Source organism: Budorcas taxicolor, chromosome 8, assembly GCF_023091745.1.
Source record: "Budorcas taxicolor isolate Tak-1 chromosome 8, Takin1.1, whole genome shotgun sequence".
NCBI lineage: Eukaryota > Metazoa > Chordata > Mammalia > Artiodactyla > Bovidae > Budorcas > Budorcas taxicolor.
The window spans coordinates 42,316,128-42,330,668 of record NC_068917.1 but is presented as its reverse complement, the minus strand read 5'-3'; the positions used below and the strand labels follow the sequence as shown (position 1 = coordinate 42,330,668).

Genomic DNA, 14,541 nt, shown 5'->3' with positions numbered 1-14,541 from the left:
CTCAACCTTGTCATTGTTGACATTTGGGACCAGATGTATCTTTGCTGCAGGGGTTGTCATGGGCATTCTAGGATGTTTAGCAGCATCCCTGGCCTTCACTACTTTACTACTAGATAGTAGCAGATAGTGCCTCTAAAATCTTGTGATGTCTGTTGTCGTATGCTTGTGTTATTGTTTTTGTAAGATATATTTCTTAGAGAGGAAGTGAAAGCTAAATGGCATATACATTTAAAATTTTAATGGAGATTACCAAATTGCCCTCCAAAAAAACAGGTTATATAACTTCACATTCCTATCAGTAGTTGTTAAGGAAACCCATTTGTTCATATCCTCATAAACACTAAATATTAGGAATACTTATAGTCTTAATCAAGCAAATAAGTGAAAAATTATGTCTCATGTCTTAAACTATTATCTTTTCTTCATTGGTAAGATAGAGAATCCTTCCCTTTGTTTAGATGTCATTTGTATTTCTTATTCTCTGAACTGTATAGTAGAACCTTTGGCTCATTTTCCTGTTGGGTTGTATGTAGTTTTCTTACTGATTTTTAGAGCTATTTATATATATATGGCATAAATCTTCTGCCTTACATATGTGTAGCATTGATTAATTGATCAATTGTGATTTTTTTTGTATATATACAAAGGTTACAGAGATTCTTAAGGGGGAAAACTGGCTTTCTCTTCAAAGTGTGTAAATATATGTATATCATGAGAAAATGTTAATAAGTAAACCAATTTGCTGAACTATAGCCCAAATCTTCTCTGTTTACTGAATATATGCTCCTAGAAGAAAGAGAGTGATTTTTCTTTCCTGTTCACTGCTATATCTCTAGTGCCTAAAATAGTGCCTGGCACAGAAAAAGTATTCAATTAATGTTTGCTAAATTAAAGAATTGGTAGAATTTCAAGCAGGATGACACAATGAAGAGTAGAATTTGAGACAGATACCACTGAAAAAAGGCTGTGAGTGAGTCACATCTTAGTATGAAGTGGTTGAAGCCAACTGTTTCTCCTTCTCACTCCCCCTGCTACTAGTGGAATCAGTTTATTGAGGAAATATAATATAATTTATAATTTGGAATAAGCAAAGGACAAAAGAACAGATTTTGGAAAGATGGCACCTTGACGAGAACTGGCATGGTTTGGATAATAATCTGGAAGAGTTGAATAGTTAAAGAGTAGGATGAGGGTTGGAGAAGGCAATGGCACCCCACTCCAGTACTCTTGCCTGGAAAATCCCATGGATGGAGGAGCCTGGTGGGCTGCAGTCCATGGGGTCGCTAAGAGTCAGACATGACTGAGTGACTTCACTTTCACTTTTCACTTTCATGCATTGGAGAAGGAAATGGCAACCCACTCCAGTATTCTTGCCTGGAGAATCCCAGGGACGGGGGAGCCTGGCGGGCTGCCGTCTATGGGGTCGCACAGAGTCGGACACAACTGAAGCAACTTAGCAGCAGCAGCAGCAGCAGCAGTAGCAGCAGGATGAAGGTATTCAGCTGCTGAGGGGAAGAGGCATTGAAGGGTGGGAGACATGGAAGTCAGATTCTGCTTGCTTTGAAATTTTGTATAGGGGAGGCTTGGATTTCTAGAGCTGTTACACTGTAGAAAAAACCCATAAGATATTTGAGAGGATTTTGGTGCAATATTTTCATCTTGGTTTTCTTTTGTGTGTACAAATTTTTTCCAGGCCTTGTAATTAAATTTTTAAAGTCTCATCATAGTATCTTTTTTTTTTCACTTACATTTATATGACTATGGGATATTATGTGAAGGTATTGAACTTCTAAATTCCCTGCTGCATTTTAACACTTAGAAATCAGTCATTGTCTGGTTATCAGTAGACAGTTTCAATTAGAACTGCCAAGTCCCATAATGTCTGGGTATTCAATTATTGAATAAAGGAGTTTCCTTTTTTCTGTTTTCCATAATTAGGTCATTCCAGAAAGATGAGGATATATAGTGTCTTAACATTCATGGCTTACTGTTGTTTGCTGAAAGGTAAGATGCAAAATCCTTTCATTAGGTTCTATATTTTAAATATTTTAACTATAAGATTAAAAGTGAAATAATGGATATAATTTTTATATAGAGGACTTCTTATTCTTCCTTCATTATAGTTGATAAATGTATTTCATAAACCTATTTCACTGGACAAAGATATAAGGAGTATGGACATACTGAAAGAAACAAAATTAACCCATATCCATTACTCGTTGTGTGCATGCTAAGTCGCTTCAGTCATGTCTGATTCTTTGCAACACCATGGACTGTAGCCCGCCAAGTTCCTCTGTCCATGGAGATTCTCCAGGCAAGAATACTGGAGTGGATTTCCAGGTCCTCCTCCAGGGGATTTTCCCAACCCAGGAATTGAACTTGTGTCTCTTACATCTCCTGCATTTGCAGGCAGGTTCTTTACTACTAGTGCCACCTGGGAAGCCCATCTATTACTCATTATCCATTATCTATTTCCCAAGAATAATTACTGAAAATATCTGGGGAAATGGCCTATGTGTATACTTTTACATATTTGTTTTAAATAAGGACAGGATCATTCTATCCACCTTGCTCTATGACCTGTTTTATCCAATAAGTATATTCTAAGGAAGAATTGTAGCATACATGGAATGTCAGGATAACATAGTACCTGTATCAGCCTGAGATGCTCCCTAAATCTCTATACTCATCTGGCCAGACAACTGATTAAGAGTTTGGGGCAATAAGTAGAAAGATCCATTGGGATCTATGATTTAGACTATGTAAAAGGCAAATAAGTGTCCAGTCAAAGGACATTCTGGGTATGTCCACATGAAACAAAGTCTTCCTGGTTATAAGTACCCCTTTACCATGTACTAGTTCTACAGTAGTGTATGTTTATGAATTTTGGGACAACTTGTTTAGATAATTTTATTATTCTAACTTGGGAGTGAGATATGTCTCAGGCTCACTGGATAAAATAAATATTTCAGGGAAGTAAGTCCGTAAGTGTAATTATCATGTAAGTGACCAGATAAAGCTTCTGTAAGTCCTGGACTCATTCTATAAATTTTTTGAGGAATTTTCCATCTTCTAAAGATTGGTTATCTTTCTTTTCAGCATTTACTATCACAGTTCCCAAGGACCTGTATATGGTAGAATATGGCAGCAATGTGACGTTGGAATGCAGATTTCCAGTAGACCAACAATTAAACCTGCTTGTGTTAGTTGTTTACTGGGAAATGGAGGATAAGAAAATTATTCAGTTTGTGAATGGGAAGGAAGACCTGAACGTTCAGCACAGTAGCTACCAAGGGAGGGCCCAGCTGTTGAAGGACCAGCTCTCCTTGGGAAAGGCTGCACTTCAGATAACAGATGTGAAATTGCAGGATGCAGGGGTTTACTGTTGCTTGATCAGCTATGGCGGTGCCGACTACAAGCGGATTACTTTGAAAGTCAATGGTAAGATTTATTATAGATAATAAGGCACAACCTTTGTTAAAACCATATCTCAGTGTTGAACTTTTCGTTCTTGGAAGTCCAGCTCCACTTTCCACAGCAGCAGTCTGTTATTCATTCATTTGCACACTCATCCAATGAGTGTTGCTTGAGCACATCCTATTTGATAGTCCCCAGAGATCTAGAGCCAAACATGACAGTCATGTTTCTCAGTACATTCAGTTTTCCTAAAAATTCCGAATCTTCACTTTTTTATTATAAAAGTAATATGTATACACATACTTGCAAATAATTCACATACTATTGAAAAGGATACAATGAACTACAAAAATGTCTCTCCGCCCTTCGCCACTATATCTTCCATGGCATGCAAAGGTAATAATCACTATTTGTATGCTCCTCCAGGAATTTTTAAATTTAGTACCTATTTCTCAGTTTTATGAGGTCTGCCTGCATTTTCCTTCCTTGGAAACTCTCTATGTCAAATGTAAATACATATGTTAAAAACAAATCCCATTGTAAAGTTCACATTCAAAAAGACTTGAAGTCAATCTATGAAGGCAAAAAATAATCATGTCAAGTATTGAATAAATGAATGTATGAACTGTGCTCACTGGGGCACACTTTCATCTTAAAAATCTGTGCCAATATTATGTTGGAGCCTTGAAGAGGAACTGTGAGTGTCCAGTTCCTAGGTACTGACCTATAAATATGATATCTGGCCACCTGGGTTAAAAATTTGGGGTTGCTTCTAGCTAAATACGGAGAAGGAAATGGCAACCCACTCCAGTACTCTTGCCTGGAAAATCCCATGGACCGAAGAGCCTGGTAGGCTGCAGTACATGGGGTCACTAGGGGTCAGACACGACTGAGCGACTTCACTTTCATTTTTTACTTTCATGCATTGGAGAAGGCAATGGCAACCCACTCCAGTGTTCTTGCCTGGAGAATCCCAGGGACGGCGGAGCCTGGTGGGCTGCCGTCTGTGGGGTCGCACAGAGTTGGACACGACTGAAGCGACTTAGCAGCAGCAGCTAGCTAAATAAAGGAAAACACCTTAGCTGACCACCTCTGCTTTCACTGTTAAGATCCACAAAATTGAGAGCTGAAAGAATCCCAGACGAGAGCAGCTAGTCCAAACACCCGAAGAAATCTCCACAAAGGATCTTCTATTCACATGCTTACTGCGATGTCATTTGGACCTCCTTTCCATAGCCTTTTGTAATTTCTTTCAGATACTGAGTTGGAATCTGCCATCTATAGTCACAGTTTTGAGAGTATCTGCTTGCTTCTTTTTTTCACATGGTGACCTTTTAATATGTGACTAGAGTTAGTGTTCCTTGGAGTTTCTATTCCTGACCTAAGCATCAATCCGAAAATCTGTAATATGAGTAAGAAAAGTTTACATTTATCATAAAAGAGTAACTAATCATTATACACTCAAAATAAAATTTATATAGGAATGTGTCTTATTTCATGGTGTATCACTGGGCCTCTGAATTCGGCTCAGTTAATGCTACTGTTATCAAAATCTCACTTGTCTTATGAAATAGATTTAATTTAATTGTATCTTACCATATGTTTCTCCAGAGCAGATATTTATAAAAACAAGCTGATGGGATCCCAGGTTGAGATTTTTAACTTTTCTTCAGTCTATCAGCAGTTATCAGGCATACTATATTTCAAGGTATTAAAGAAATGATCAAGACTTAGCTCTATGAACAGCCAGCATTGTTAGATCTTGGGTGGGTAGGAAGAGTATCAGCCTGGCATAAGTAGATTAGACGGAAGTACAGAGTATAAGCTTCTGCTTCCATAAGAAGAGTCATCAGCCTGTAGGGAGTATGCAGAGAGTGGGAAAGCTGTCCCTGTTGTAAAGCTGTTCTTCCAGTTTTTCTGGGCTCTGTAATGTCCCTTGTGGATTTGTGATTTTCTTTGCTGTAGTTTAAAACAGTAGAAAACTTTTCAGCATTGATGGTTTTTCCAAGGTGGGGTCCTTGATGGAGCAAAACAGATGACCAGCCAGATTTGAGGGTGTGATTTGTTTGACTATTCCATTTCATATTGTAAATTACTAAATTGGCATCCTAGTCCCAGAACATCTCATTGTCATTTGCACACAGTGGTCATAGGGGGTTACGTTGAGCTGCACTGAAAGCAAGCCAGACACCAAGCTTTCATGCACTGAACCAATGCTGGCTTACATGAGCTTTACAACTCAGGGAAGTATAACTCCTGAGTCATCTCCATATGCAAATAATTTCACGAGTAAAGCTGTCGAGCTTCTCTTCCCATCACTGCAAACATGTGGTCTCACAGCTTCCCCCCAGGGAGTTCAGTCACCATGGGATTTTAAAGGTGAAGCATTTCAAAACTAAAATTTGAGTTTAGTTTTATATTAACTCAATTATTATTATCACTTTGGTGTTATTGCACCTTTCATTTTTGTTTAAATACCAGATTCTCAGACATTTGACTTTTCAGTTGAAAATGTTATTTTTTCCTTAAACACTGAACCCTGTAGCCAGGAAAATGAAGTGCCCATTTATACTTTCAAGAACTTAAATAGGACTAGGCAACTGAAAGAACAAAGTATGTGTAGTTATCCTGATAAAGCTAATTTGTTTGTATGGACCAAGGATTAACTGCTTTACCACCCTCATCTCTCCCCCAAATTCACCAACTAGTCTTGTTTAAGTTTTTTCTGTAGCATTTGACCCCATATCGTGTAACATATCATATAAATGTACCTATATATTTTGTTACTATCTCTCTTCTTATTCTAGAACGTACAGTCCACAAAGACAGAGACTTTGGTCTGTTATATTTATTGCTGTTTTCCTAGGACTTGGCATATAAGAGTAGTAGTAAGACGGGAACACATAAAAAATTTTTCTTGAATGAATGAATGATGTATTTCCTTAAATAGGATAAATCTAAAATTTTTGAAACTTGAACATGTTTGGATATATGAAAATTTACTTCCAAGGCTGTTCGTCAGGAGCTGTGAGTACTTTCTAAAGAATACCACGTGAGTGCACTTTGGTAGCAGTAAGAAGAGGAAGAGCAACTCTAGCAGTAATTCTGTAGTACTTAAGGGCCAGGCCCCACGCTAAGCACTTTACCTGTATTGCCACATTTAATCCTCAAATGACTCCATGGAGTCAGAGCTTATCATGTTAAAAATGCACATTTTTCACATTTTACTAGCTCTGAAATCTGAGTGAATCTTTCAGTAGGTAACATCTTCGAGTCAGTGACATGTGGTATTGCTCTCCTCATTTCATTGATGAGGAAACTGAGATCCAAAAAAATGTAAGTAATTTGCCAAGTTCATTCAACTATTAAGTGATGAAGCCAGGTTCTAAACTCAAGCAATTTGGCTCTGAGGTCTGCCCTTAACAGCCAGGTTTTATTTTCTGTGTTTTTTTCTCCAAAGTGTGTATTGAGCTATATTAATATATTGACTTAAAACTACTATTAACTTTTCATGGTCTGGATTAGCACATGTGTACTCCAGATCTAGTAAACCACTCATCTGCAAATGTTTTTGATTTACTATCCCATCAGGAAAGCATGTTAAACTAATATATTTATGTGTGTGTGTTTATAAAGAATATATTTGTGCTAGTATATAGGTTATGTCATAAGAAATTGACAATTTTAAAGGCAAAAGACATTGAACACCACCAATTTCATATGGTTCATATGAAAATACATTGGACAATCTATAAATATAAAAAATACAAATTTTAAAAAGATGACATGAGAATTTAATAAACATTATTTTCAATGTCTTACTAATTATGATGCTTCACTATCATCAGCTAATTTCAAAGCAGAGTGTATCTCAGGTGAAATTCATCAATACCCAAAGTGGATGGTCTTGACAATCTTGAAGTTTTTTTTTTTAACCAATGCCTTGTCCTGTAGAGTTAGGTACATGTTTTATTTCATAAAGTTGTGGTAAGAAGTGTCACTCCTGCCATTTCCTTTTGGTTTTAGCTTAAATTATTGGTAATATCTTCAATGCTCATCTTCTTTGTGGTAAACCTTTTTATTAGTTGTTCATTTTGTAAGCAGGTTAGTGTAGTTAAAATTAGCTAAGAGAACCTGAGTATCTGTAATAATCTCAAACAAGTCACTGTCCTCCCTTTGGTGTTATAAAATTCCTCTATTCCTTTAAGACCCTCATGAGGTACATGAAGTGAGGGGCAGTGTCATTCAGTAAAATTTGTTAAGCTTAGATTATTTCTTAATTGTTATGATAAAAATACATATGAGTGTAAGTTCTAATATTTTCTTCTTATACCATTAGTGGTAACACTAAACTATTAGGAGTAAAAATTATGCCAACAGAATAATAACATGTTAACATAGTTATAATGAATAAACATGAAATAAAGCTCTTAAACAATATAAGTGCACTAATCTACTAAAATATTCAGTACATTGGATATCTTAATCCTAAAAGCATCCCAAATTAGTGATCTAAAATTTAATCGAAGTTAAATGATTTATTAAAATAACCAGCTAAAAAGTTTAAAAAATAAGTATCATAGTAGTATTCTAGATGAAATCCTAGAACAGCAAAAGGACAGTAGGGAAAATCTAGTGAAATGGAACAAAGTGTAAGATTTAGTTAACAGTATTGTTCTAGTGTTGGCTCCTTAGTTAGGACAAAAGTACCATGGTAATGTAAGGTGGTGACAGTAGGGGAAACTGGGGAAGAGGTACACGGGTACCCTATACTATCTTTGCAACTTTTCTGTAAATCTAAAACTATTCTAAAATCCTATAAATGCACTTAAACTTTTAAAAGTACCGTTCAGGAACATGTGTCAACTTTTACAATGACGTAATACTATTTTCATTCCTAATTCCTGATCATACACCTAATATTGAAAAAGTGAATGTCATATCAAAATGAAATTTTCTGTTTATTAAATAAAATGTAAGAAAACAGTGCTGAACAGCTGGAGAGGTTTGTATTGATGAAGACACCTTTACAAACAAAGGGAAAATGTCCAGGAATAAATTTAAGAATTTGATCCTTTATAAAAACTATAAAACTTTACTGAGAAACATATAAAGACTTGAACAAATGAACAGACATGTTTTATATTTGGATAGAAAGACTACTGGTTTAAAGTTGAACATTCTCTTTTAAAACAATCTGTACATTTACTTTGACCTCAATAAAAATAGCAATATACTTTTTATAGCAAGATAGGTATTCCTTTAAGCCCAAACTTGGCCCAAGTATGAGTAGAAGAGTTAAGGCCAAACTACCAGACATTCCCCACTGCTGAGACATCTGAGCTTTAAGATTATTTCTTTGAGAACAGCCTGGATAGGTATTCTATCTAAAGTTGACAAGACCAAAAAGCCACATGTCTAGTTCTATGTTAAATGAAAGCCATGCCTTCTTTTTGTTCATGACCTAGCTCCATACCGCAAAATCTACCACACAATTTCTGTGGATCCAGTCACCTCTGAACATGAACTAACGTGTCAGGCTGAGGGTTACCCTGAAGCTGATGTCATCTGGACAAGTAGCGATCACCAAGTCCTGAGTGGCAAAACCAGCATCACCAATTCTAAGAGGGAAGAAAAGCTTTTCAATGTGACCAGCACACTGAGAATCAACACAACAGCTGACAAAATTTTCTACTGCACTTTTCGGAGATTAGGTCATGAGGAAAACAACACAGCTGAGTTGGTCATCCCAGGTAATATTTTGAACATCTCAATTAAAATGTGCCTAGTATTGTCTCTTGGTATGTAGCTTGATGCCTGCTCATCATAAACTTTCATTGTTTGTTGAATGAATGAATGAATAAACTATATTTATATGAATGAACTACATTTACAAAATGCATTCTTCTTCTTCACCTCCATTCATCTGAGTCATATTTCTACTTAGTAAACATTAAGGACTGATGCTAAAGCTGAAACTGCAGTACTTTGGCCACCTCATGCAAAGAGTTGACTCACTGGAAAAGACTCTGATGCTGGGAGGGATTGGGGGCAGGAGGAGAAGGGGATGACAGAGGATGAGATGGCTGGATGGCATCACCAACTCAATGGACATGAGTTTGAGTAAACTCCGGGAGTTGGTGACGGACAGGGAGGCCTGGCGTGCTGCGATTCATGGGGTCGCAAAGAGTCGGACACGACTGAGCGACTGAACTGAACTGAAACATTAAGCAAGCATTTATTCAATATGCTGTACGTTCCAGGCATTAGAAGCTCATAGAAAAGTAAAAAACAGTTAACACTCTGCAGGAAATGGATAATAAAACAGGCAATCTCATTTCATGTTAGAAATGCTCTTGTGGCTAGGGGGATCCAGAGGAGCACCTGAGAGGAAGACAACTCAGGCTATGTTTTAGGAATCCAGATCTGAGTGCGTCACAGCTGTTTCCTTCTTTCCAGAGTTTCTGTGGCAGGAAACAAGTAGGATGTACTTTTCTACCTTATTCCAGATGGGAGAGTGCCTTCCTGCCCATTCTGTCTCCTCCAAGGTAGTCTTCTTAGTGCATAAATCAGTGTTCCCCTGGGCAAGCGACTTGATTTCTTCTGTGCTTTTCACTTTTCTTACATAGTTATAACCTATTGGGCAACAGTATCCTGGAAATACATGGGCTACAATGCATGAAAATGATTTGAGACTCTTGTTTGCACAGAATCAGCTATGTTTTTTATCTCACTTTCCTACAGAAGTGGGTAAGGCAGGATTTAATCTGGTGAGAGGCTCAGACCTTTAGAGAAGGTGAGCCTTGAGAGCATGATGTTAATATAAACCCAGAGGTCTTCTCAGAGGCACTTCTCACCACACTCTCCTCACCCCCACTAGATATTGACAGTAAAGCTCTGATACTTCAGAGAAAACAACCCAAAAATTGAATAGAATAGGTGAACAATAGGAAAAGACAATCCAGGGTAGCCCTAAGAACAAAAAGAACAAAAGCAGTTTAGAAAATTAAAGAGTCACTTTGGGAGGAGCTGCATTAGTATTTCCCTGCCATTTAAAAGCTGTTTTATAACAACTTACTTGTGGGAAGACCTAGGGTTAACTCACCTAACTGTTTGAAATATGTGTTCTCACCTGTCACCTGGGGGTTTTTTCTTTAATACTTGGCACACCTAATTCATAAAGTTATTACCAGACTTTGTAAACTGACAGCTACTGGAGAAAGACTGACTATGATTGTGGCTTTAAAACTTGAACTAGGTAATCACGAAGCATAGCTAATGGTGGTAGGTGGGAGTTCGTCTCTGAGCAGCATGTGCCATAAGACCGCTTTTCTTCCTGCAGGGGGCTGGAGATAGATTAGTGAGAAGTACCAGTGATTAGATGTCCCAAGGTGTTCAAACGGTGGAGAGAAAAAAAGCAAACCGTGATCTACAATCATGGCCACAGATGTGGAGAAGAAGGAGCTCTTTTGGGAGTGCCAATTAGCCATCACATTGCATCTTTGCCATGTGCAGTAGGCTGCTAGCTTTTATATTAAGGAATGCAAGAAGTGAAATAATCAAGGCTATCATAGAATACTGAGCTGCCACTCCCTATGAAAAGCATTTTATTAACATTTAGCCTCACAAAAATTTCAGTATCATTTCCATTTTGTAGACTGGTTAAATGATTTGCCAGAGAACTCAAAGCTAGTGAGTAGCAGCAAAACTTAACCCCAGGTCCACCTGTCCAACACCTGGGCCGCTTCCAGTTTTCCATGTTGCCCCCATTTTCATATCTGAGGTATTTCACCATTCCAGCCACTCACTGGAAAGGAACTTTTGGTACTTAAGAAAATGCTAACCTAAATTAAACTTCAAAGATGATTATTCTCTTGGTCCCTCCCAAAGAAAATTTTATGTTTAGTCAGTTTCATTTTATTTTGTTTTTCAGAACCATATCCAGATCCAGCAAAAACGAGGAATCACTTGGTGATTCTGGGAGCTCTCTTCTTGTTCCTGCATGTAACCCTGGCAGTCATCTTCTGTCTGAAAAGAAATGGTATCTCCTTTATTGTGACAGTCTCTGGTGGGGTTGTGGAAAAATGTATGAGACTGCTACTGTTGTCACAGTGGCACTTGCTGGGCAGAGCCAGGGATGGTACATCTCCTGTAATGTGCAGAACAGTCCCATGTATCAGAAGACTATTCTACCCCAAATGCTAGGGGTGCCCCTAACAGGAAACAGTGATTTATAAAATGCCTTTCTATTAGCCTTCCCTGCCAGGGCCAACTTTCAATTATGCAAAGTATATTTTTAGCTACTGTTCTATAGCATCATTTGAATTGGAGGGTGGCAGTAACCACTTGTAGTAACATTTCTAAGGGGTTGAGAGTTGGATCATGGCTGCAGGCAAACCTGACTTGCCTCTGCAAGGTAACACAAAGATACTCCACTGTTTCACAACAGTTATAGTGGAGCTGTGCAGGATTGCAGGGTGAAGATCAGGAGAAAAAGGGTGTGCATGGAGGTTGAAGAAGACCAAGTGTTAAACAGTTTCTTTCTATCATGCAAATAACCACAGACTTACAGGAAAGAAAGAGTTAAAATGCCTGTTGGTTTCAGTTGAATTTTTCTTGAGTTAGTTACACTGTTATATTGAGCTGGCTTCTGGGAGCTTTAAATAATAAAAATAGTTCCTTATATAGAACAGTGGTACTTTTACCACAGAGCAGTTTGCTGAAGGTATTATATAGTTTTCAAAATAATTTTAATGTGTATATTTCTCTATTTACCCAAGAGGACAATTAAAATTCAGGAAAATGTGTCTATTCAAATAATTTCCTTTCATTTTAAGATGATTCAGAGTAAACATTTCCCCAGTGCTTTGAGAAGTATACCAAAGGATCCGATGATGATCTGTGTATAGAGTTATCTGATGGCAAATAGGGAAGTGGAAAATGGAAGGGAATTCCAATAGTTGTTGAGAAATTCCCTACAACCCCTTGAGAGGTGGGTGGATCTGGGAAAGTGGTGTAATTGAGGGAGTGGAGGTCAGCTTCTTTTAATGAACAGAGAACTGAGACAGCCAGACTAGTTTCAGTGATAGGAAGATCCTGAGGTGGTGTTGATTTGTCCAAGGAAGTGGCTGTGACCACAACTTGCATTTCCATGTGAAAAAATCATTAACTGGCATTAGAAAGGGCTAGAAAACTAAAGTATAATAAAGGGTCTCAGGATATGGTACATCTGTGGGGGAAGAATAAAAAATAAAAGTATATACCCCTGAAGAAAATTTAGAAACAAAAGTATGTGTTCTAAACTGTTGGGACCCCTGGGAAAAGGAAGTGTACCAGATTTCCTAAGGGATTAGAAATATTTCACAGGAACATAGGATTTAAACTTGGGTCACTGTGTGGGATGTATAGTTGTATTACATGAAAATAAAAATAACTTTTTTCTTCAAGTGAGAAAGATGGATGTAGAAAAATGTGGCACCCAAGATATGAATTCAAAGCAACAAAATGGTAAGAATTTTAGCAGGGATTGGAAGTTGAAGAAAGGAAACAAAAAGTTAAAGAACAAGGGGAAAGCTATTATCATAATCTCCCCTTATTTTACTGAATGCTGAGTGTTGGAACTACTAGCTCCTATTTGTTTCACGACTCTGATATAAGAACGGTTCCCAGTCTGAGATTTAGGGATAGCAGAGGGGAATAGAGGGATGGCCCTTTGGGGAGGTGGGAGAAGGAGGCAGCTTCTCTCTGCTAGGTCCTTTGCTTTGCATCCTAACATCTCCCTGCATTAGGGGACCAAGCTGATTTATGTGGATGGGTGATAGATGAATGGAAGGGTAGATAGATAAAACTTTTATATTGGGCACTGTGTGTACTGCTTCATGTACAATACCTCAATCTTCTCCCTCCGCAATATCAAAGAAGATTTATTTTTTTATTATCCCAGGATAACTAGATTATCCTGTTTTATAGTGGAGAAAGCAAAGAATCAAAAAGATAATATGAATTGCTCAAGAACACAAGTCTTGACAAAAATCAGGCTTTGGAGCCTGCTAACCTGACTGTGGAACCTAACTTTTAACCTGTTCACTTAAATCTGTTTCACCACAAATGTCTACATTTGTAGAAGTCCAGAAAGACCTCACCCAATCAAGATCATTGAACTAAGAAGAAAACTATATTAAGGTTTCTGATTCTTCTTACGTAATTCGAAACCAAACTTCACAATAAGCCCAGGTTTAAGGTTAGTCTAATTACCCTGGACAAGCTCAGGCATATTTCATTATGTAGTCCATAACACTCATTTGTGTTGTAAAGCTAATTAGTGAGTGTTGTTTGGAGCTTCTTAGAGTGACAGACCATCCCAGTTTGCCAAGAGATAAGGGTTTTCTCAGAGCATGAGTCTTTCAGTTTCATAACCAGGACAGTTCCTGGCAAACATGGTAGATGGTTACAGTCTATCATGTAAAGGGAATTGGGCATAAATATAATGTTTCTTTGTCTTGTTGAAAGCTTATTATATCCTCTAGCAAATATATCTTATGTTTCTCATTTTCACTCTTCAGCTACACATTTTGAGGAGACGTAATCCAGTGTTGCAACTTCTGATCTTAAAACAGGGATTCTCAGCCTGTGGTTTGGGTTTATCAGACCAGAGATATGCAGTGGGCCAGGGGGCTGCAGATGATATAGAACTTAGAAAGCCCACGCTCTGAAAACAGAAGCTGAGAAAGAAGAGGACAGAGGAAGAAGGAATAAAGGTACCGTGGAAGGAAACATTGGTACCTCCAAACGGTGAAAGACTCATCAATACATGTGAAAAGGAGAAAGGACACTTCTAAATGATGAACCTCCATGCACATTATCCATCACTCATCTTAGGAAAACAGGTTGAGATTCCCTGATTTAACGGTCAGTTCCTACAGAAGTGCCCTTTGCCTTTACTCAGTGTCTTGATTTGTCTCCTGGTTGATTGAGCATCCCAGTGTTGCCACAGTATTTGAATATGATTTATTTTTATTTATTTTGAGTCTGTGGGGTCTTGTCATGTGAGTGTGGCTATGAGTGATTTCTTTTGAAGATATGCTGTAGTAGAAATTAACACTTTGTCACCAGACCAAATTTACT

General features: G+C 37.7%; 1 protein-coding gene across 1 annotated transcript; it reads left to right on the top strand.

The window, feature by feature from the left end:
• The first annotated feature begins 1,952 nt into the window (after positions 1–1,952).
• Positions 1,953–14,002, top strand: CD274 (CD274 molecule). Its single transcript, XM_052645344.1, has 6 exons — positions 1,953–2,004; positions 3,100–3,441; positions 8,886–9,170; positions 11,351–11,458; positions 12,865–12,924; positions 13,980–14,002. The coding sequence occupies exons 1-6, from the start codon at positions 1,953–1,955 to the stop codon at positions 14,000–14,002; spliced, it is 870 nt and encodes a 289-aa protein (XP_052501304.1).
• Positions 14,003–14,541: the final 539 nt, after the last annotated feature.

What these genes read in the sequence shown, in the direction of transcription:
- CD274 (XM_052645344.1), top strand. Translation starts at nt 1,953, where the DNA reads ATGAGGATATATAGTGTCTTAACATTCATGGCTTACTGTTGTTTGCTG. An exon ending in GATTACTTTGAAAGTCAATG is followed by an intron (nt 3,442 to 8,885) that starts GTAAGATTTATT and finishes TTCATGACCTAG; the next exon opens with CTCCATACCGCAAAATCTAC. An exon ending in CTTCTGTCTGAAAAGAAATG is followed by an intron (nt 11,459 to 12,864) that starts GTATCTCCTTTA and finishes TTTTTCTTCAAG; the next exon opens with TGAGAAAGATGGATGTAGAA.